Below are 22,633 nucleotides of genomic sequence, written 5' to 3'. Positions count from 1 at the left end.
TGGAGCTATTAAACCACAACTTTCACAGTCACATACACAAGTAAGTACACAGACAAGGAAGGAGCCAAGCATACAGAAAGACAGGAAAATATAGCTACAAGCTTCAAAGTTCAGACACTGACCAGCAGGAGAGCCTTAGTGTATCTTAGACCAAGTGGAAAAAAAAAAAAAAACAACTAACTTTTCTCCAGCAGAGTTGTAAGGAAGCAGTGAATCTACCTGCATTTTCAGAGTCCAAATGCAAATGTTCAGACACTGCACATATAGGAGAAACTGATGGATGGCAGAAAATGAAGACATGTCATGAGAAACCTTGGGAGTCAACTTTACCAAATATGCAGAGTAGCTGAGCTCAACATCCATAAATAGTCATAAGAAGTGTTTGAGATTGCTTCTCATTTGAGACATCAGAGCCAACCAGGAAAGGGGGTGGGCTGGGGATGGAAGGGAAACTAAAAAGAAATAGCAATAAATTTTATCACACCTAGGCTGAATTCCCTCAGTTTGCCTGAGATGCACTTCTTCTGTATCTACTACATGAAGTCTTGGATCTCATGAAGCAGCATGTCCCTCAGTCTGCCATTTCTGTTCTGAATGTTTCTGCCCCTTAAAAACCTTTTACTGGTTGAGTCAGAAGATTTATTGTTAGTTCAGTTATGGCATTAAAAAAAAAATTGAATATGCAAGAATACATATTGTCCACATAGCATTCGCTCATCCTGGAGAAAATTATTCCAGTCACAACCTAGAAAACCACCATTCAAAAAAATCCAAAGATTTTACAACAACATACATCAATTCTTATACCGAATTCAGCTAGTTTTTAAAAAATTACAAATCACCATGTTTCTAGTAATTGTTATCAGTCAAAGTTTTCAACAGTTATCTTCTATATCCCCAATGCCCAGGAGCTCCCCACACAGTCTTGATGTGACAAGGAAATAAACCCATCCCTTAAGAGTGGCCCAGTCACATCAGTGATGCACTCCCAAATGCGCACACACACTTGTTGCTAGCTGCTTCCAAGCCACCCTTGTTGGCTGGGGACAACTCAGGGGTATTCAGCATGGGTTGCACAAATTCCCACTGCAGCATGATGGAAGAAGTACAGATACATGCTTTAGTATGAACTGAGGATGTACCATACTCCCAGGCAACTAACTGGAAACACCTCATTAAAGACAGGCTTTTAACAATCTTGGATCCAATCTGGGATTATACATTGCTCTATAATGATTCTCAACTTGAAAGGGCTGCATAATTTCCCAGGAATATCGTGATCTCTAAACGCAAGTCCTAGAAGGGAAAAGTAGACAAGAGGTCTATGCATACATATGTGTGCACAGGCATATACAGCCACATAGTCCTCCTTCTCTCTTATCTTTGAGTATACACAACAAAGATGACAAAAACCCATCTCATCTTCTTCCATCACTTAAAAACCACTGCCTTACCTTGTGGCTGTGCTTTTGTATATAAGGAAGAAGCAGCCAAGCCAGAAAGCGCATAATTACATTTCTATTTACTTTACCATTCAGTTTATGAGGGGGAGGGGTAGGAACAGAAGCAGTTGAAAATATGTCCTTCCCTGAGGGCTGAAACACATGAAACATGCCTTTTTCAAGAAAGAGTTCCAAGGGGAAAAAAAACCACTCTAACACTTGCATTCCCTAACCCTTTCAATAACTTCAGTGGGTACATCTAATCACCTTGCTAATCCACAAATAACATATTTAGTATTCAGTATTTTATTTGAGCCATTACTGCCACTCAGGAGAAATCTTGCTGCCTTTCTCTCAACATCAGTCACAAGCGACATCTACCTAACTAGTGACTAGTTATAACAAAAAAGCAAGGTATAGGAACGTATTAATCTTTGAAAGCTCTACCTTCTTTCAATTTTGAAGGCATTATTGCACATCTGCAGTGAGAAAACAGAAAGGAAAAGGAAGTCAGGGTAAGCTTTTCTGTTTGTTTTCTTTTATGATTTGTTTGTTTTCTTAAAGAAGACTAGGCTATAGTGCTAAAGATCAAGGCTGACCTTCCTGGATGTTTTTGATATTTCCCCTGAAAAAAGCACAGATCTGAGTTATGGATACCCCAAATGTTACATTCATCTGTCAAGCCCAAGACCTGTGACAATCAATAGTGCTGAAGAGTGACAAAGATGAGACCAATTTCACAGTTTTTCCTTCTGATTAAGAAGGAAAAACTGTAAAGTTAAAGGAAAAAACATCCCACTGTTCTGCAGTATAAACAGGTCTCATCCACAGATACCTTAACAATTGATAGCTAGTGTTATAACATGGTGACCCAAAACTATAGTATTAAGAGGCCTTTACCACTTCAAATTTCTTCTGGATATCCATTCTTAGGAACACCCTGCCCTAACGGGATAAAAGATCTCTTTGATAAGGTGGTTCTGATGTTAGGTGAATACAAGTTGAAAAACAAGAAAAATGTTAAGCCTTTGAAATACACAGTCATTCACTGAACAAACCCAAGACACAGCACTCAACCTGGTAACAGCAGAGATGAACTATTACAGGCAGTTGCCACTACAGACAGATTGCACCCAAGTAAAACAAAGATTTCTAAAGGGCTCCACTGGTCCAAGAAACACCACCAAGATACCACTACTGGGAACCAACTTCAGGAAAACTAAGCACATGGGAAGTTTCAGCTGTTTCTTTACTCTTACCATCTCTCAACAGAAACAGCAATAAGAAATAACTAAGGAAAATGAACAAAGTAGTAGAGGGGCAGAGGAACACCACAACTAAGTATTAAAAAAAAAAAAACACAACAAAAAACCACACAACACCTTGCCATGCTGAAATACAGTACTTAGATTAAGCTACAAGAAAAATCAAGTGTATTCTTAAATAGTAGAGGGGATCTAAACTCATTAGCAAGAATTTAAAAACACTACAAGGACACAGTATATATAAGACATTTCCATCAACCAATATCTACTAGACACAACTGCTTACTAAATACTGTGTGTGTTATGTACAGAAACTGCCTTTTTCTCAGCCACTGTGTTTTTATACTAAGCTGAAAGAGGTGTCTACAGTATTTCAGCATTTCCACCTACTCCCCACTTTTATGCATCAACACTGATTCTCTTGCTAGAAGTCATCTCTTGGGGTTAAATTTTAACAGACCACGTTATATTTGCATAAGTCTAGTTAATGAAGAAGTGACTGGCAGAGAGTATAATATCCTGACCTTTTGTCATGAATTTTAATTGCCTGCATATGGTTAAGTTTAGCCTTATCTTCCCACATGAACAATTTCTCCCTCACCTTATGCAGTGCACTGGCACTTCATGGAGCCCACTGCTGCGCCCATGAGTTACCTGCAACACATCCTGTGGTGGGTAGAGCAGTGGGTCAGGTGTGACCCCTGCATGGAGGAGCTGAAGTGGGTGCTAAACTGAAATTACTCTGCCCAAACCCAGTTGAAGAATTCTCCCTGGTAATGCCACAGCCGCTATAAATAGAGCAATTTCTAAACCAGCCTGGTTGTTCTGATGTTTAGGGTCTCCACTGCTCTCCTAAATTCATCAAATTTCTTCAAAGAGAATTATTCCTCATCCCCCACATAGGGTCCCCCTCCTTGTTCTTCAGGTTGCAACCAAAGAACAAGACCATTTTAAAACAAAAACTAGCTTGGAAAAATTGAGGAAAGGAAGCAAGCACTCTTCCATCTCTCCATGAAATTAAGAATTTCACTTCAACTGAACAATGAGAACCCTTCCTCCTACAGCACATCAATGCCAATAACTAAGAATGACCAATGATTTGTCAAACCTGAGGTCAACTTACAATTTAAGAAAAACCTTTAATAAGTTCTACATAATTCAATTACACAAATTTCAGTAAAATTTAGATATCCATTAGAGGAAGTACAAAGCTTTTTCCCTGTATTAGCAATTTTTAAAATACAGGTTACATTGAATAAATGACAATCCAAAGCAGGATGCCTTTGCAAAAATCACATATTGCCAGATACAACTCTCAGCACCCTTATTCAGCACATTTAAGAAGTGTCATTTGGGTTTTTTTCAATATGTGCTTTTGCAAAGAAACCACTAACTTTGCATGCAGCAACCTGCAAGATCCTCAAAGATTTTCTGCCAAACATCTTCTACACTACAGTGTTAATCCACCATATAAATATTCAAAGATGTTCTTGAATACCTGCCAGAAGGGAACACACTCCTCTGCAGCTACACAGCCACTTCCATGCTTACTTAGCTCACTATAGTAATGCCCAGGGGTGGAAATGAAAACCCAGGCAACAAAGTTCTACTAAGACAGGTAAAAAAAATCCCAAAAAAAACCCCAAGCCATCTTGATCACTCCAGGACACTTTTATCCTTTTATATTTAGCTGCCTAGAGCAAAGTAGGAACCCCAAAAGTTTCTTTGTATACTTACATATATAAAGTTTCCTTTGCCTACTGCTTCCACATTTTTTTACCCAACAGTCCAAGACAGTCCTGAAAAATTCATGTAAGGATGAGTTTCTATATCAATAGTTGCAAGGGGACAGAGAGAAAGCTGACCACACTTTATTTCAAGTATCCCTCAAATACTGGCAAAACCACTGGAAAACTATCACAAGAGCTCACCATGTCCCATCTCAGCTAAGAAGCGAAGCTAAACACGCCTAAGGATATCCAACCCCGTCCTCCACAGCTGATGACCAAATGCAAAGGTAAAATGAGTTTGGGAATGAACGGGCTTATTCTACACTAAATAGAAACAGTCTGTGAGGCAGAACTAGGCATGAAGGGAAAAAAGCAAGTAAGATTAGATTCTGTTTTGGTCATATTTTTCATCCATTTCAAGAGGCTAATTTGAAGAGATTTAAGAGATCAAAGAACTCAAGGCTGGTTTTGGACCCTTATTTAACCTCGTTTTCCATTAAATAAATATATTTTCCTTAAGGATGTCATTTTAAAAGTAGTCTCTTTTGCACATATATTCTTATTTGAACAGGAACTTAAAACAATCTTCAAAATTAAATATGTGGTCATTCATATTTAATTTAGTTGTTTATTCTACAAAAGGAAATTTGAAATAGGACTTTGCGAATTATTTAAAGCAAAGAAATCTAGCAAAGAATTCTAGCAAAGAAATCCTCTCACCTTGTATTAATACACTGCCCTTCATTACTGACTTATAATTAGACCAGTTTGCAAAAAGTGCAGGGCACTATTTTTGCACTTGAATGTTAGAGCAACAGGTTACCTATTTACACCACAGATATTTAAATAAACAGCAGATTATTATTTATAACAAGCTGGATGATTTTGGAAGACATGATCTGACTGACTCACCCATTCCTCAGCTGTACTCTCACCATTCCAAGCCCTGCAGGACTGGAGGAGGGTGGGGGAAATGTGTAAAGACTGTTAAGGAAGGAATTCTTTATGTAGTAAAACTTGTATGCAATTCCCCTTGATTAAGATACTTCAAGGATGCCTTAGTTAAAAACTTAGCAATTTAACCACAAATTCTCTTTTCTTCCTGTTTTTTGCATTACTTAGGTCGAAAAATAATTGTCTGAAAATTAGGATTTATAACTCTTAACTATACACACCTTACACAGGAGGTGCAAGCTCTACATCATACACCAATTTTCACTGAAATTAGATTTTACAATTTGTCAGTCTTTCCAAAAAGGCTTTTGGGATACCTTGCAGATTCCAACCTGTAGCTGAGTTCAATTTATTTATCCAAAAAGGAGAGCGATAAAAAGAAAGGGAAAAATACAGCCTCTGTTAAGTACAGCACAATACAGATACAAAGCAGTTTAAAATAAAGTCTCACACAACTGACACACATTGCTTTTCCCCTACTTACACCACACTGCATCCCAGACAACAGATCCAGATCAAAATCTGACTCACAGCCACAGATTCTCACCAAGATCAAACATAATTAATTTAATTGCTTTTTAAAGACTTCCAGTAACACCAGTTATCTTAATTACCATTCATCTACTCTGTCAGATGATAACCTTTTGGCTCTGCTAAATTTCAGAGTGCCAAGAACATAGCATTTCCTTTTTTCCATTGTATTGTAGATGAGAGTTGAATCTCCAACTTTCACATTTTTACATTTTTTTGGCAGCACAAGAGGTTTTTAATAGGACATCAAGTTAAGGTCCTTTCTGAGTGTTGGAAGAATATGAAAGGAACCTTATTACCAATGAGAATACCAGTCACACATAATATCCTAGGAAGAACAAAACCCCTTTTTCCACTTTCTGCCCTCCTTACTAGGATAAAAACAATTGTGTGCATTTCAGTATGAAGGGAAATAATTGTCAGATTAGAGAGCATAAGGACCCAAATCCATAAGGAAACAGACTTTTCCAACTGAAGGAAACAAGTTTAAATTCATTTCACAATTTCTCTTCTCCTTACCATACCCACACAAATTATGCAGAATACTTTCATAATCAGGTTGCACTTCTCTAGGCAACATAAATTTTGGTTTCAGATGATCACTATAGTACATTACCAGCTTTCAGCATTGCAGTTTATCCCAATTACTCATGTTCTTTTACCCCTTCCTTCTTTCTCCAGGCAGCAAAATGGAGTTCAATTGAACACTACACTCTCAACATTTTTTACTATATGGGACAAATATAAGTTAAAGTCAGAAAATGCAGGGCCAAAATAAGAAACTACAACAAAAGGAGGTGAGAACTAACATGGAATATAAATTAATCAGCAAAACATTTCTAAGCAGCCTTCATTTTTCTTAGCACTTTATTTGAACATTATATAGACACAGCCCATTTTTACCATCTGACTAGTGGTTTCTGCTCCATCCCAGCTTCCTCCGCCCAACAGCAGCATGGAAGCTTCTTCCAGGGCAACAACCAGCACCAAATTTAGAGATTTCATTTTCTTTCTGCCCAAATCACCCTAGAACCAAATTCTTCACTGAATACATTACACAACATGAACTAATTTTTCCTAGTCAGCTCCAAAGTTTTGCAGGGTATCCCATTTCCTCTAAAGGCCATTCAGCAATCTGGGCAACTTCAGAAAGGACTCTACTATCAATCATAGATTAATCCTGAAACTAGACTTAATCAACTACACTAAGGACACTGAATCCTTTAAGGATGAATACAGCAGCACAAGACTTTTTCAACACTGTATTGCAAAGAGACAGTAAAATCAAATTTGACATGCCTACAACAGGTTAGGGCTTTTAGGACCCCTCACTGCTTTCACACTAGTCCTCAGTTCTTAAGGCACCCTGCTCAGTTAATAGCCACAGATACCTCTACACCACATGTGATATTTTGCTCAAAACAGAGAAAATAAATTGGCATTTAATTAGGTTCTTAATACATAAAACCACAAGCTATGGGATCCACCAGGTACTATACACTCCTCTTCCTCTTCTAGCCTAATTCCTACTGAAGAAAACGTATCTGCCTCAGAAGGGGGCATCACATGCTAGAGCAATCCCTAACCTAACCCAGTAACCTCTAATTTAGGTGTAGCATCACTGAAGCACTAAGAGCAACATTAAAGTACCTGCAAAATGCAAGAGCTCCTGCAATGTGAGAGTGTCCTGGAGCAGAAGTACTACACTTGAATTCCTCTTCAGGGCAGAGTTGCACTTACCGACACAATGCACATAGCATGAGATTCCTGTGGGAATTCAGGAACACCAAGGATAGCAACCTCACCCAGGAAGTAATCAAGAGCCAGACCTCAAATAGGCCAACCACAGCATGCCACATTGCTCACTTCAGGATATGAATGAACACAACACAACACAGAGATCATAAAGCTAGAAGACATTTTACCAGGATAACCCTACATAATGCCCCTCCAAGCACACTTGTTACCTCAATACCAGGTGCCAGAGCACCACCATCCCTGAGCTAGCACACTCTGTACTGCGCATACCCAGCATCACAGCACAGCACCCACTTTTGCACCAGGCAAACCAAGGAAATAGCTCCCCATACATATCCCCCACATTTCCTCCAGGCAAACATGGACTCCATCTCCTGTCAAAGGGTCCATCATCATCTATGTGGTGACACATTTCCCTTCTGTATACAGCCCTAAGCTCTCCTCCTTTTTAAGCATCTCATCTATTTGGACTTCGACACAAACATAAGTATCATGACTATTATCACATTTCAGGTAAACAACTACAGCAATGACATCCCTCTTTCTCCTGCAATGTTTTGTTTTGTTGGGTTTTTTTTAAAGCAATGTATCAGAATTGTCCCTGTGTGCTGGCCAGCCCCCCTTGCAACACAATGGCCGTTTATCATGATAACACCACATCCTTGCAACCATTGCCAAGGTAGGGGACTGGATAGTTGTCAATATGGGAATGGAAGGGTTTGCTGTGGCTGTCTTATTCTGGAGAAGAAGGAGGGCAACTCTCCTTTTCTCCAGCTCTTAATGTCCCTACAATGTCTTTCTCCTGGAGGAAGAGTGGGAATCAAGACTTACTGCAAGCCTGCTCTTCCACTTAGACCAGCATTTTTTAGCGGCAAGTTTTCCAGAATTATAGAATCATTTATGTTGGAAGAGACCTCTAAGATCATCCAACCATTAAACTAGCACTGCCAAGTCCACCACTAAATTCCTCTTTTTGGTCTACAGCTTTGGACATGATCATTGAGCAGTACCTATCCAGGGCAGAAACACATACAAACTCAAACACCCTGGCTCAGAAAGTTTTGGGACTTCCCTAATTTATTACAAAATGCTCTCTGGCCCCTCACTCACTTCCTGGTACACCATCTGTCTGTGCAATACATCAGGAATGGGCACCATCTCATCCTATACTGCAGTCAGGTGCTCAGTGGAAAGGTCAATAGTTTGAACCCTTTGAAAATTTGAAGTGACAGAAAACTTGTCAACAGTGACAAGTTGGCACAAGGGCTCTAATTACGAGGTAGTGGCAGGAAACATAGGTCCTCAGCCGGTTTTTGGAAAAGGTGACCCCTTTTGATGTGCATTTTTCACAGTGGCCAGCGACCAGGCCAGGAAGCAGGTGCTTGCACAGCAGGCAGATGCTGACAGCCATACAGTCTGTCTGTGCCAGCACCCCAGCACACAGCTCCACCACAGACAGACATCTGCAAAAAATCCTGAATTCACTGGAGTTATCTTCTGTGAAGATGATCTAAAACAGCAGCTAAATCCTTGAGGATTCCTTTTTTCTCTGCAAATACCTGCCAGGACAAGAAGGTGAAGCCAAGGATGTAACAGAGTCCAACAACAAAAAAACAAGTATGACATTTTCCACCTGTTTCACTAGATCTTCAGACTGTCTCTAATTGCCTTCTGTTTACAGCACAGAGGAGATGCTGCATGAAAAACAGAAGCACAGGGGGCCTCAGGTGTCAACACACAGCCCTGCCACACATCAGGACATGTCCCAGGGCAGTGGGAACCAGCACTGCCACATTCATCCCTTTACCCTTCCCTCATACCAAGAGGACAGCAAGGGATGGCAGGGGGGAAGCTATCTCCATCCAGCTCTTTTGCTCTTTCTCCATACACTCTGCAACACACACAATGAATCACTGCAGTATTCCTTCAACTGGGAGAAAAACCATGAAGTTGAACAAGGTAAAGGAAGTAACAGAAGACACGCACAGAAAAAAAAGAGCAACTTCTGGAAAGAACACAAATATGTTTTTCAGAAAGAAAGGCTCAGGGCTTTTTAGTTTATTTTGGATAATTATTTTTAACTGCATAACATGTTCAAAAAGTATTATACTTGGAATTGAACAGGACATCTATTTTTGAGTATTATTCATTCAGTCACAAGTCATCCCCAGAGACAAGACAAATAATAATAAATCAATGTCTCCAGCAAGCACAGAGTCACCCTGGCTGTAAATTAGCCTAGCTGACCATTTGATGTTGCATTTTATGTTCATTTTTTACATGCACCCCTGGATTGTATGTGCCACAAACCTTTCTAATACATGCATCTCTTCAGACTCAAGATCCCACATTTTAAATCCAGTTAAATGCTCCAAAGCATGTTCTTTCAACCCCAGATTCTGCCAGCCAAACCAGCTACATACGTTGAGGCAAGTTTGCACACTGAGACAGACAACAATCTAATATATTTTATCTTTATAAACTGGAGTCTCAATTTGAGAAGTAAAATATCCCAGTCTCACAAGTGATAGTAGATGACCACTAGGGCCAACAAGACACAGATGAGCACAGAGTTTGCTTCAGTCCAGTACACACTTTTCCAGTTTGTTCCATCTATTTTCAGGACTGTAATTTATACAGTGTGACACATGAAAAAGGCACATTACCACCAATAAAATGTCCCACTTGATGCCTCAGACATGCCTGACCATGGGATCCCATCTTTTCCACTGCACTCCTAGCATTAATTTCACTGTTTCTCCAAGAGGGAGAATGAGTCTCAAACTTGCAAGGGTTAATCACCCTCCAAAAGCAAGCCATTTTGCAAGGCCAGGTATTGTTCTTTCATCCTATTACACACACCCTTACCTAAGGGAAGGAAAAATGCTTGAGTGAACACACTTCCTTTTCCTTAGATCATGGTACCCTACAACACACAAAAAGCTGTCACACCACAGCCCTGTTGTGCACCTTGCCCAAGAATACCTGATCTCATAAACCAGAGAGTTCAGGGGTTTTTGATTAGACTTAGTCTGTTTGTTTTTCAAAGTCAGAAAAGCCTGTCTATGTTTTCTTCAAGGAGACGAACACACCCAATACTGTTAGTCACTATGTAAGCAAAGTAACTACTATCTTTTACTAATGATGAAATATTTAACACTCTCTGCTGAGAAGGGGAAGTTACTCACCATGTAGTGACAGAAAACCCACTCTAGCAGATCACAGGTAGAAAAGGTCTCAGTCAGGAAATTCTCAGCTCAAAGATTTGGAAGACAGCCTTAATCTAGTATAGAAATTATTTCTCCTCTTAAAACAAATAGGAACAATAAAATACAGTTTACATGGAATCCATCAACTTCAAGTTTCCCAAGTTTTAGCAACCACTTACTTCATTGTAGCCTAAATGAAAACCTTTCTAAAAAGCTACTTTACATTAAAAAATAAAATCTAAAATTTGGTTTCTTAGGTCCATGCCTCACTTCTCTCCAGAGAAGGCTCTACATAAAGACCCTAAGAATTCAGTCCTGAGTCTTCATAGCAGGTTCCCGTGCTCCCTCCTGCTACAACGTGTAAGAAAGATGAAGACAGTGCATTAATCCTTTAGGCATAAAAGGGCTATTGTCCAAACTCTGCAGAGGTGTCATTCAAGGAGAGGCTCTTCAGGAGGACTGAAGTAACAGACACCACTGTGGCTGATGCAGCAGTCACTCTATCCCTGCATCTCAACAGCTCTCTAAGCCTTGACTGATCTAGGTTGGGTTTTTTTGGGTAAGAAAGGACAAGAAAAGCATATACATGGAAACAAGTTTCCCAAGTAGAGGTATGATGCACCTGGGCATTGGAAGCTTCTTGCAAGCACTGGAGTATACTTGCAAAAACTTGACCTCTATGTTTCACATGTTGCTCTTCGCTGGGGAGGTGAAAGAAGAGAGCAACAGGGATCTGGAGCAGCAGCAGTGCAGAACATCGGGTTAGGAGCCTGACATCTACATGGACAATGCAAAACACTTCACTAAAATTATGAATAGCAGAGTTCTTTCAATCTCCTTTCTTTCAGTACTGATTCTCCTGTAACCAAGGAACTTCCAGTTAACATTCAGAGGGCAAATAATGAATTTGAACTGGGTTTCAATAGTCTTGAAAATAGAAATAATTCCAACACAGAATGGTATTATTTCTGACACTGGACAAAACTCCATTTGAACTCTTCCCTTCCCCTTCTCCTTTTCCATTTTTAACATACTGCTTGTGCACTTAAGTATAAAACCACTTCTACATTAATACAATTGTCAACATTTAACTTGCCCTGTCAAGATAACAATGTAATCTTCCAAAACATGTTTCACAACCTTAATAAATCTTCAAATGTCTGGTGAAACCAGAACAGTGGTTGGCAGGGGTGGCGGTGGGTGTTTCTTTCAAAACATCCTTTTGTCCTGAATTAGCTCAATGCTCCCAATCTCAGTGTGCCAGTGAAACACAGCATCTTCACCAGCAAGTACCTGGGCACTGTGCATGTGACACTGTCAAACGGAGTATTCCTCTGCACAGATTATAAAGTGTGTAAATGTAGTTTTTTGAGTACAAAGACCAGAGTGAACACTTTAATAACTCTCTGATTAAACTTAATAATCTCTAGTCTAAGTGAAAAGTGTATTAACTAAGTTAAGAATTTTTTTTTTAAAGCTCAATAAATCAAACCAACAAGTTCTAAATTGGGCACAACAGCCAGGTCCAAGAGAAGAATTCCCAAGCATAGAGGAACAGCACTCAGAGCAAAGAAATTAAACATCACTGTACCAGAGAGAACAAAACTATATTCAGAAGGACACCACCAGACTTTCTTGACAAAAGACTGTGGAAGCTGAAAGATGCATGATGTTAACACAATATGTTCCCGTGAATTTCCACAAGAAGTCTCATCCAAGAACAGGACGTACATGTAGAAGAAACCAGGAAAATAAGGGTGATGAACTCTCTCTGGAAACGATTTTGCTGACCATAGCTGTTGTTCATTATAAAGCTATAACAGAAGTAAAAGCCTGGAAAGAAGCAATAGAAAGGCTTTGGTCTGTTGGCATTTAACTATTACTTTATTTATTCTCTTCCATTAATACAATAATATTTTATATTATAACTATTAAAACAACACAGAAACCAAAAGACTTTGCTCTATTCCCAGTGTCCTCCCATAAAATGTTCAAATAAATCCCCATTTGTTATTCATACACAGACTGCTGCTCTTTGCTCATCCACGATAATGTGGTAAATTAAGAGCAAAAATAGCTGGCAAAACAGTTCAGAATTTACTCATCATAGCACTTTTCTCTCATCAATTATTTGTAACATAGCATTTTCCATCTTTGGTCCCCTGCCATTATCTAAACTGGGGGGTTGTGGGGGGAAAAAAACACACTTCACTGTTAGGAAATAAAAGCAGAGTACATGGGAACTAACTAAAGTTATTTGTGGAATGAATTACATAGACCCATCAAAGCATGTTCTTTCATGGTTTAATTGCATGTTTCTTCACAGCTAAATGCATAAGCTGTTGACTGTCCTCATATGTTTATCTAATTCCACTACAAAAATCTTTCCATTTTTGGATAGTAGGTGCACTTCATTTACAACAAGGTGATGTTGAAGTCCAGAAAAGAACTTCATGATCAATTTATGGCTGAAAAGTACTGCTGTACATTCCCTATACCGATCATCAAAATAACCTTAAGAATACATAACATATCTAATCTCTGTCACATAGCCAGATCCTTTCCTCCCATCAAATGTCCTGTGCTTTTGAGATAGAAGTTGACTTTTTACTGAAACACACAGACATCATATCCCACCAGATAAGAGATTCAACAGCTCTTCACCACTTCTTCCATATCCAGCAGAAGATCCACACACCTGAAAAGATGCTAGGCTGCTAGAGAATGCTTCCCCAGCACAGGAGCTGCCTCCTTACAGGAGGAACTACAATTAAGCTACTCTCAATTAATAACTCTCACGTTATTCCTCTCTGGCATCTCAACATGTTTGATGGTACATCTGTCCCATGCATTCAACAGATGAATGAACACCTAAAAATGCATTTTATTAGGCAGGAACCTATTTCTGAAAGAAACCTTCACAAAGTCACTGCCACAGCTGTAGATGTATCCACTGATAACCAGCCTCCTGTGCATGGCTGCTGCTCTCATCCAGAGCTGGTCAGGCCACCAGAGGGAAGATGCAGCCCAAAACACACCCAAACTCAACCCTGCCCTTGGCTAAAGGAACTGGAACTGCCCACACCCTCTGTTAGAGCTGACCATCTTCCATGAGCTCCCCACTGACAACCAGCTCCCAGCCCTGGCCCAGCCTCTGCAAGCACCAGTGTCAATGCCAGTGGCCCTCAACTGTGAGGATATGCACCTGGAGTCAGGGGCAGTGACTCTGTACCAACTCCTACCTGCTGCTCCCACAGATAAGTGACAACAAAATATAACTGCAAGCATTTGGATTTCAGTTCATTTCCTTTTTTTTTGGCTTCACTCAGGACTGAGCCCAACTGAGGGCCAATACTCAAATTTTCTCCTTTTATTCTCTCCAAGGCAATATCAGGTGGATGTCTTTTCAAAAAGGCTCAGAGACATCATATCCTAATAAATAAATAACTGGCAGTTTGACTCCTCCTTCTCAATGACCCACGTTTCACTGACTTTGCAGCTGGGTATATTTATAGATCAGTAGCTACTTGCCTCATTCTCAAAACTAAAGCTTGCAACAGAGCCCTACCATTGATTCTGTCAAACCCACAGGTTCCAACAGACTGTTCTATTTCCTTAGGCTGTCATTTCTGTTGCTACCTTTAAAACTTCCAGCTTTCTTCTGAGAATATACTGTCACTTTCTGAAATTACAGCTCAGCTGCATCCCCAGAACACACTGGGAGAGGGGAGAAAGATATAAAACAGACTTCTGACAAGGTACAGGGCACTATAACTTATTCTTTCATCAACACAATAAGGAGTCAGACAATGAAACTCCTTCCTCCCACCTCACAATGTTTAAACCCTATTATTAATTTTTCAGACTGTTAGTAAGGCATCCAAATAAATGCAGTTCTCCACAACTTTGTGCTAGGAGTACCTCAGTTTGCAAGGTAAGTGGAACCAGCTGTGTTTTTCTAACGGTGCATTTTCCTTTGAAGGAGGGATACCGTGCAACACTTGAAAAGCAGATCATGCAGGCTCTGAGCACACCAATCCACCCTGCTACCTGGCAGCAGAGCAGCTACACTGTCCTGACACAACATCAGTTCAGCCCAAGCCCACGTCCTCTTCCCCTTCCATGCCTGCACTGATGTACCTATTCCTTATTTGTATTCAAAAGATTTTAATAACAATACTTCCCTACTCTTCCCTGCTCACAAAAGGCAGCTGCAACACACACCATGGACGAGTGATTCTGCTATAACAAACACTCTAAGGGAAAATCAAAACTAGAAGCAGTTACTCAGAGGTGTTAACACAGCCCAGCTAATTCTCTGCTAAGCTGCCCAATGGAGTGAGCCCATGATAAATATTTTCATGCTACTGTATGAGTCTTCCTACTTTCCTCAGACCTGAGGGGAGGAGCGGGGCACGGTGCTCCAAAGGGTGCTGGGGAAGGCATGGAAAGAAACCCCACATAGCCCCTAGTTTGCCTCTTACCTAGGCACCCCTCCACAGGATCCACATCAGTGAGGGGTTCCCTCAGCAGCAGCCCCTCTCCACACCAGCTTTTAGACCTCTTTAGGAACATTTAACACACTACACACAGTGCCTCACATAGCAGCTCTTGCTCAGGGTTACGTCTTCCTTTCCTGGCACAGCACATGCAAATCAATGGGTTGCTTTTATGGTTTGCGTTTTGGGTTGGTTTTTTTCCCCTCCCTGAGGAGCCTCAATTTCTATTCCAAGGCAGAGTCGTGCTTCAAACACACGGAGCAGCATATGTTATTTCTTCACCTACCAATCAAGATGCTAGAAGAAACCAGCCTGGTACTTCTATATCTGTCATTTCATAAATGCTAGGCAATACCCTAGAAATGTCTTCATCGCAGCATCTGATCTGTCCCCACCAGACAGCCCAAGAAAAGGAAGCTATACAGCTGACAGAAAGGAGCCAGGCTACAGCAACCCAAAGGCTTAGTCTTAAAGTCATTTCAGTGGCTAGAAACAAGGAGAGCAAGTTTGCCACTCGTCTTTAACACCCTATCTGCACAAATGTCCCTGAAGAGTTCACACAGTGCAAATCTGGCTACACCAACTCTGCAACCACTTGACAGAATCCTGAGAGTCCATACGCTACTATGACAGCCCCTGACAGTTTCACACCAATAGAGCCAAAATGGAAAAGGAGAACCAGCACATTTGGCCTGTAGTTATCTGGCAGCGACAGACACAACTAAAGGAATTGGTTCCAAAGGCAATCTGTGGCATCATGGGGCAGCGAGACCCCAGGAGTTCCGCAGGAGCCAAGCAAGCATTGCTTCAGAGGGCAAGGGGACAGACAGAAAACAGCAGCAGTTCTCAGAATAAGCCTTGCCCCAAAGTCCAAAACTAAGTTACAATTTCTCAAAGCAGTCTTTCAGTCAAATATATTTGAGGAAAATTAAGTTCCCTTCAATTTAGAGAGAGCCCATATCTTAAAATGCACCAGAGGCACAATCTTCTAAAAATGTTTCTCCTGCTATGTCTTACTGTTTAATTATATATTACCATTTCAAGCTACCATGACAGATTTTAAGTGAGTTTGTCTTTTTTCCATAATTAATCATAGCAAAGACTCATCTGTTTTTCAAGCCCGTGATGACAGCACTGTTTTCACCACTGTAAGGCAATCATCCCACAGCATTCCTTCCCAAAAGCTATTGCAATAAGAAAAGCTCACCTATCTGCACAAGATGCCTTTAAAAGATATAAATCAGCTCCACATACATTACTTCACACAACAGGGAAGTTAATAAAAAGGAAAACTGCTTTTCCATAGCAAGCCATTATACAGACACACAGGCACAGTACAGGCTAATAATGCTAAATAATACCAATTATAAATACATAACCCCAGCATAACCATCCAGGAAAAAAAGTAAACCCACTAAACACCACTCAGCCACCAGCATCCACCACTGGTACAGAAAAAAGGGAGGCAAACAGGTCGTTGGTCTTTCTGAGAACAAAAAGCAGCTTCCTTTATAAACTCAATAACCACAAGTTATTTTATAGGCAGCTTTGGTCACCATCAAATATTATTATGAGTGCAGGAGAGGTCTCTTCAAAGATTACCTGTAGCTACATGTAGATCAGTACTAACAGACTATGTAATCAGGGAGGAGCTATATCCAAAGCAGAAAACAAATACTAATTGGACAACAGGAAAAAGTCTTCCTTCTTTCATTCCAAGTCACAGAAGTGACATTAAGGGCATAGAAAATCTCTGCTCTGGAAAAAAAAACAAGCACTCATCACTTGTAACAGATTATAGCACATTCATTTAAAATTTCTTTGCTGACCACTGAAGGAAAAAGTGTTTCCAATATAATCGACAACATACAGAGATGCCCATTCAAAGTGTTTTATCCTTCATCCTCTTAATTTGAGAGGAAAGAACAAATGAGATACTTGCAAAATTACTTTCTCCCAGCTGTGAAATCCTATGGCAAGCCCACACTTTTTTTTTTTTTTTTTAAGTGACAAATGGAAATCCTGTTAATTTATTTTGATTGATCTATAGAGAAATCACGATTTTCTGCAGTTCTCCTAAATCCTTCATGTGGCACACTGGCAGCTGCCCAATTACAAGTCTAAGAAAAAATTACATAGCTTGTTCTGCTAATAAAAACAAGCATAGCTGGGCGCCACACAGCCCTGAGCAGGTGTAAAACTTTATGTGTCTTAATACAGTCTCATAAGAGTGACTTTAGATCAAAGCTCAATAACCTACACACTGCCTGTACTGACAGTGCCACCTTTATGGCTTTCTAGCTGCTTCACAGTTTTAGAAAGCAAGATAACTAAAGCAGCAATGACTACAAAAAAAAAAAAAAAAAAAAAAAAAAACCCAAAAAAAAAAAAAAAAAAAAAAAGACAATATATTCAGTTGACAGACTGCTAAAGACTAAAGTTTACATTTGTATCAAAATATTTAGAAACATTTTTACTAGTACCACTCTTTGTTAAGGCCTGACCCAGAAAGATTCTGGCATTTCAAATTATAATTTCCTTCCAAGTTGTTACAAGAAAAACAACAAAAAAGACTTAGCCATAGATCTTAAACATCACATCTAGAACGTGAATGGTTTTAAATAACCACAATATCCTGACAGCTTGGTGATCTGTTCAGAAGAGATGAAGACAAACATTGAAATAAACAGAATTGCCCAGGAGAGCACAGAGAAAGTGATCTTTACACAGAACATTATACATCTATCTTCTTTTATTTACAAGAATAGAGTAAACTGTTTTCAGTATGCTTATTTAAAAATGCATAGGAATAATACACACTCAAAAAATATTATGACATATTAAATCACTTGATCACATATTAAACCATGCAGAGTTTTTCACCCACAGTGTTTTTTGTATTTTATTTATTCAGTGAAAATATTCAGTGCATATTTGCATGTGCTCCCTAACCAAAGTGTTAAGAGACTTCCCACATCACTGGTGCTAGGAACTTACAGAGTAGCAAGAAACAGAGCAGCCTATTTTCTGTGACAGCAAAGTATTGTCTTTTTACAATCTCTTGAGTCTCAAAAGCCACACAGATGCCTTAGCTACCCCAAATATTAGTAAGTTATAACACTTCTACTGCATTTCAAGTCATTTAGACTGAAGAGCATTTCATGCTGGAAAAATCTTCTCCCCAAAAAACCCCTCAGTTTTCCTTTCTAAGCATCAAAATTAGCATTCTCTTTCCATAATATCTAGGAAAATTAAAATATCTTCTCCTCAGTTCTGACAACTACTCTTTAATTTGCTGTCATCTGTACTTCAGGAAACTTCAGTCCTTTCATTAGGAAAACCCTCCCACAGATTTACTTGTAGTGAATGGTTCAGATCTGAGCTACAGTAGTACAGTAATTTATTTGAAGAAATCACATATCCAGATCCAAACTAGCATAATAATTAAAAAAAAATATTTAAGATCAGTCATCACTCACGATTTTTAAATTAATGCACAAGTCTTTTAGCCTTGTATTCAAATTTACAGCATTTTCTCATGCCGCTGAAGAAATTCAAAGTGGTTGTAACAGGAAATTTACAATCATCTGCCCCAACCAAAACAACAGAACCTACTGCACAATTTGTTCATTCATGAAAAACCTCCAATACATCCACATTTCCTCACACACCTTATAAAACTGTAGTACTTATATACACACATACAAATGGTCTGCAAACTATCCCCACACTCAAGGCCCATAAAGATACTGACTACACACAATCAAATGAAGTTATGTCCAGAGTAACAGCAGAAAAGAAAAAACACTACAGAATTCAAAATTAAAAACCCACAAGCATCTATTTCATAAACTGCTCTTCCAGAAGAGGAATACTCAGAAAGCAAAGGTCTAAGAAACAAACTATTCAAACACCAATGGGATCCAGATCAAACCCACATCCTATGTAATCTGACATATCAAATCTCAACCAACTGAAGATCTACAGTTTTTAACATGTGGAAAACTTTTTTTAAAAACCCAAACTACCGCTAGGTTTGCTAGATATCACAGGAAAATCTTTTGATAACAGGAACATTTTGCATGTAAGAAATGCACAGCCTCAGACTGTGAGGCTGAGGAATCCAGCATCCAGTCTCTGAATGGAGCACAAATTTCTACCAAGGTTTAAACAACTCTCAGCTGTCCCTCCAAAACCTCTGCTCTCCCCCTGCTAAGGGACAGTACCTCACTACCCAACATCCATCAGAGCCTCAGGAGACCCCAACTCACTACAACCAAACAAAATCCACGTTTTCGTAATAACCTTCAGATCTATTACATGAATGTTTTGCTGGAGGAAATGCCTGAGTGAGTAGCCTTAGACAACTGTTTTACATTAAGGAGGAAGCACATTAATTTACTGCATGAGTACTAGCGCGATGCACTTACACGAGGTACAATGTTGCAGCCACAGTTTCCATTTTCAGTGTCTGAGAATAAACACGAAAGCCACCAACACTACGTTGCATAAGAGCACTTCAGGCACATGGCTATTTACAAAAGTAGAGGTAATTATGATGCCAGAGGTGGATCCCAAATAAACAGACTTGACTAATACTGACAAAAAAACCCAAAACAAAACAAACCCTGAGATGTACAATTACTGTTACTCAGTAACAGTAGGGGAGCTGCAGGAACAGCCTCAGTCACTAGCTGTACTACCAACATATGCCAAAAAAAAACCAATGGACAAAGGTGTTGTTTAAAAATGTCAGCTTATATCAGAAGGTATGGGTAGAGGAGAAAAGAGGAAAACACCGTTCCCCTCGACAATTTACCTGATCTGGACTTGATGATGTCGCTGAACTCGCTGTGTCCCCCGCCAGGTCCTTCCTCCTGCTCGGAGACACGGGCCATGCTCGTGGGCTGCGGTGTGCCACGGGCGGAGCCTAAATCCGCTGGGAAAAGGCTCCCATGGAGGGCCACGGCTCAGCACCTACAGCACAGGACCAGGAGCAGAAAGGCACGATAACTCCCCGGGCTATGCCAGGTGTGACTCCGCGTGCGATGGGAGGGATCGAGACTTGCTGGCCATGCCCACGCGAGTCGCGGGGCAGCCGACCTGCCATTCGCTGTGCCCCTGCAGAGGGACACCTTATGGAGCATTTAAAAAGTGGGATGGCCCTGAAGGTGCAGCAGCACAGCTGAATCCTCAGCCGCGAAAGCCAAGCTTCACACACCCTTGGGCGACAGGGCGCCCCGTGCCCAGCCGTGACCCCCGGAGGAGCAGGACACGGCTCTCGCCGCGACACCACGGCCACCACGGGTCCCCCGGCTGGCACCGAGCGGGACAGCCCCGCTCGAGTGGTGGCACAGCGAGGGAGCTCCGCTCCCGCCGCGCTGGGGCGTGTGCCAGCAGCAAAGGGGTACAGGCAGGCGCGCCGCCCCGGCCGGCCCAGGGCGCGACGGCCACGTGTGGGAGAAGCCACGCAGCCCCTCTCGCGGGTGGGGGGAGCGGAGCTCCGCGGGGCAGGCCCCGGGCACGGCCGCCCCGGCAGAGCGGCCGCCGCCCCCGCTCCCCCGGCGGGGATTTTGACCCGGCAGCCGGCCGGGCGTGCCGGCACCTCCTCCCCGCGGGATGCGCGGCCGCAGCAGCGGCGCCGCCGCCCTCGGGCACCCCTACGAAGGAGCGGCTCCTCGAGGCCGCTCCGTCCCGCCCGCAGGTGCGCCGCCCCCCGCCCCGCGACGTTCCCGGAGCTGGGGAACAAACTTTCCCCGCCGAGCCCCTCCCGGTGCCGCGGTGCCGCCGCCTGCCCGCAGAGCTGCCTCGCTCCCAGAGCTGCCGGAGCAGCCGCCGACAGCAACTCTCCCCGGCCGCCACTCACCCCTCGGGCACGGCGGCGGGAGGGGCCGCGCTGCCCCACGGCGCTGCCCGGCTCCTGCTCGCACCCCGTCCTCCGGCAGCGACTCCCGCGGCGCTGCGCTGGCGGACCCACAACTTTCTGTGCGAGCCGCCGCCGCTGCCGTCCGTCCTTCCCCTTCTCCTCCCCTTTCTTCCCCGCCCCTCGCGGCCCGGCCCTGCGGCGGCCCCTCCCTCGGCCCCGGCACCCCCTTTGTTGGCCGGGCCAGCGCCGCGGGTGCGGGAGGGCCGCCCCGGCCGCGGCCCCTTCTCGGAGCGAGGGGCGGGGAGGGGCCGGGCCGGCGCGGAGGGGAGGGGAGGGGAAGGGAAGGGTAGAGAGGGGCGGAGCGGGTCCCGGCTGCGCCCCCGCTCCTCCCAGGACCCCGCCTGAGGTGGTGTGGAGAGTTGTCCCGCTCCCCTCCTCTCCCGCGGCCTTCCCGTCCGCACCTGTGCGCTCCCGCCGCTCCTTGTGCTCCTTTCCCTCCCCGGATAAGCGCAGTTGCGCAGCGCTTCGGAGGTGAAGCGCCCCGCGGCCTCCCATGAACACCGAAGTCAGGAAGTGTGATAAAATTTGAGAAGCACTTAGGAAATTTACAAACAGCCGGAAACAACTATCCCAAAATCCGCCTGCTTTGGCCAGGTGTCTATGTCTCATCTCACGGGGTCACTTGGCAGTTGTCACTTGGCAGTGACAACTCCCGGGTGGTTTTCGGCTGGGCAAGAAAGGAACAGTTATGGATCAATAAAAATGTGATGATGCTGGGTGTCTGCAATCATTTTTGATGTATGAACATACATAAATGCTAGTAAAATATTTAGCTGACACTAATTAATTTATTGCCACATTTGCAATCTGGGAATGAACTTACTCCTGTTTGCACAGGCAAGTTATCCGTGCTCACCTGTACTGTGAGGCTGTAGAACACGTGGCTGTATTTACCTCGATAAGCATTACTCTGAAGTTTCAGTAGTATCAGAGAGAAACTGTAGCTGAGTAATTCCTTGGTGTTACCTACCAGGCCTCAGGCCATGCAGCCCAAAATGTTTTCAAGGTTAGATGCATTCCCAACACCAAGTACTTCACCACCTAAATAAGAAAGGCCAGCAATCTGTGGGAAAGGAGGTGCAGAATTTATTAGCCAGCAGAAAGGAGGAAGCACAGGCTTGGCAACATACTTATTCTGTATCTCCAGGTGAACAGAAATGGTAGCAATGTGAAACAAGGAAGATTTGTCTTCGAAAGTCTTTTTTCTTACCAGTACACAGCTCATAGGTTTACTAGGCACTACAGATAACAAGAGTAAACAATGACTATGTGCATGTTAGCCTAACCTAACTTTGATATTTAACCTTACTTTACTATTT

At 42.1% G+C, this 22,633-nt stretch overlaps 1 protein-coding gene across 1 annotated transcript in view; it reads right to left on the bottom strand.

Moving 5' to 3' along the window:
• Positions 1 to 21,532, bottom strand: part of LOC121354809 (utrophin-like) — an 86,168-nt gene extending 64,636 nt beyond the window's left edge. Inside the window, exons 1-2 of the mRNA XM_041469725.1 lie at positions 21,255 to 21,532; positions 20,208 to 20,365 (exon numbers count right to left, since the gene is read on the bottom strand). Coding sequence (XP_041325659.1) covers positions 20,208 to 20,286 — 79 coding nt within the window. The 5' untranslated portion in view covers positions 20,287 to 20,365; positions 21,255 to 21,532. The remainder of the gene's footprint in view (positions 1 to 20,207; positions 20,366 to 21,254) is intronic.
• Positions 21,533 to 22,633: the final 1,101 nt, after the last annotated feature.

Source organism: Pyrgilauda ruficollis, unplaced genomic scaffold, assembly GCF_017590135.1.
Source record: "Pyrgilauda ruficollis isolate IOZ18807 unplaced genomic scaffold, ASM1759013v1 scaffold24, whole genome shotgun sequence".
NCBI classification, from domain to species: Eukaryota; Metazoa; Chordata; class Aves; order Passeriformes; family Passeridae; genus Pyrgilauda; species Pyrgilauda ruficollis.
The sequence above is the reverse complement of the archived record's forward strand: the minus strand, read 5'-3'. Positions and strand labels throughout refer to the sequence as shown.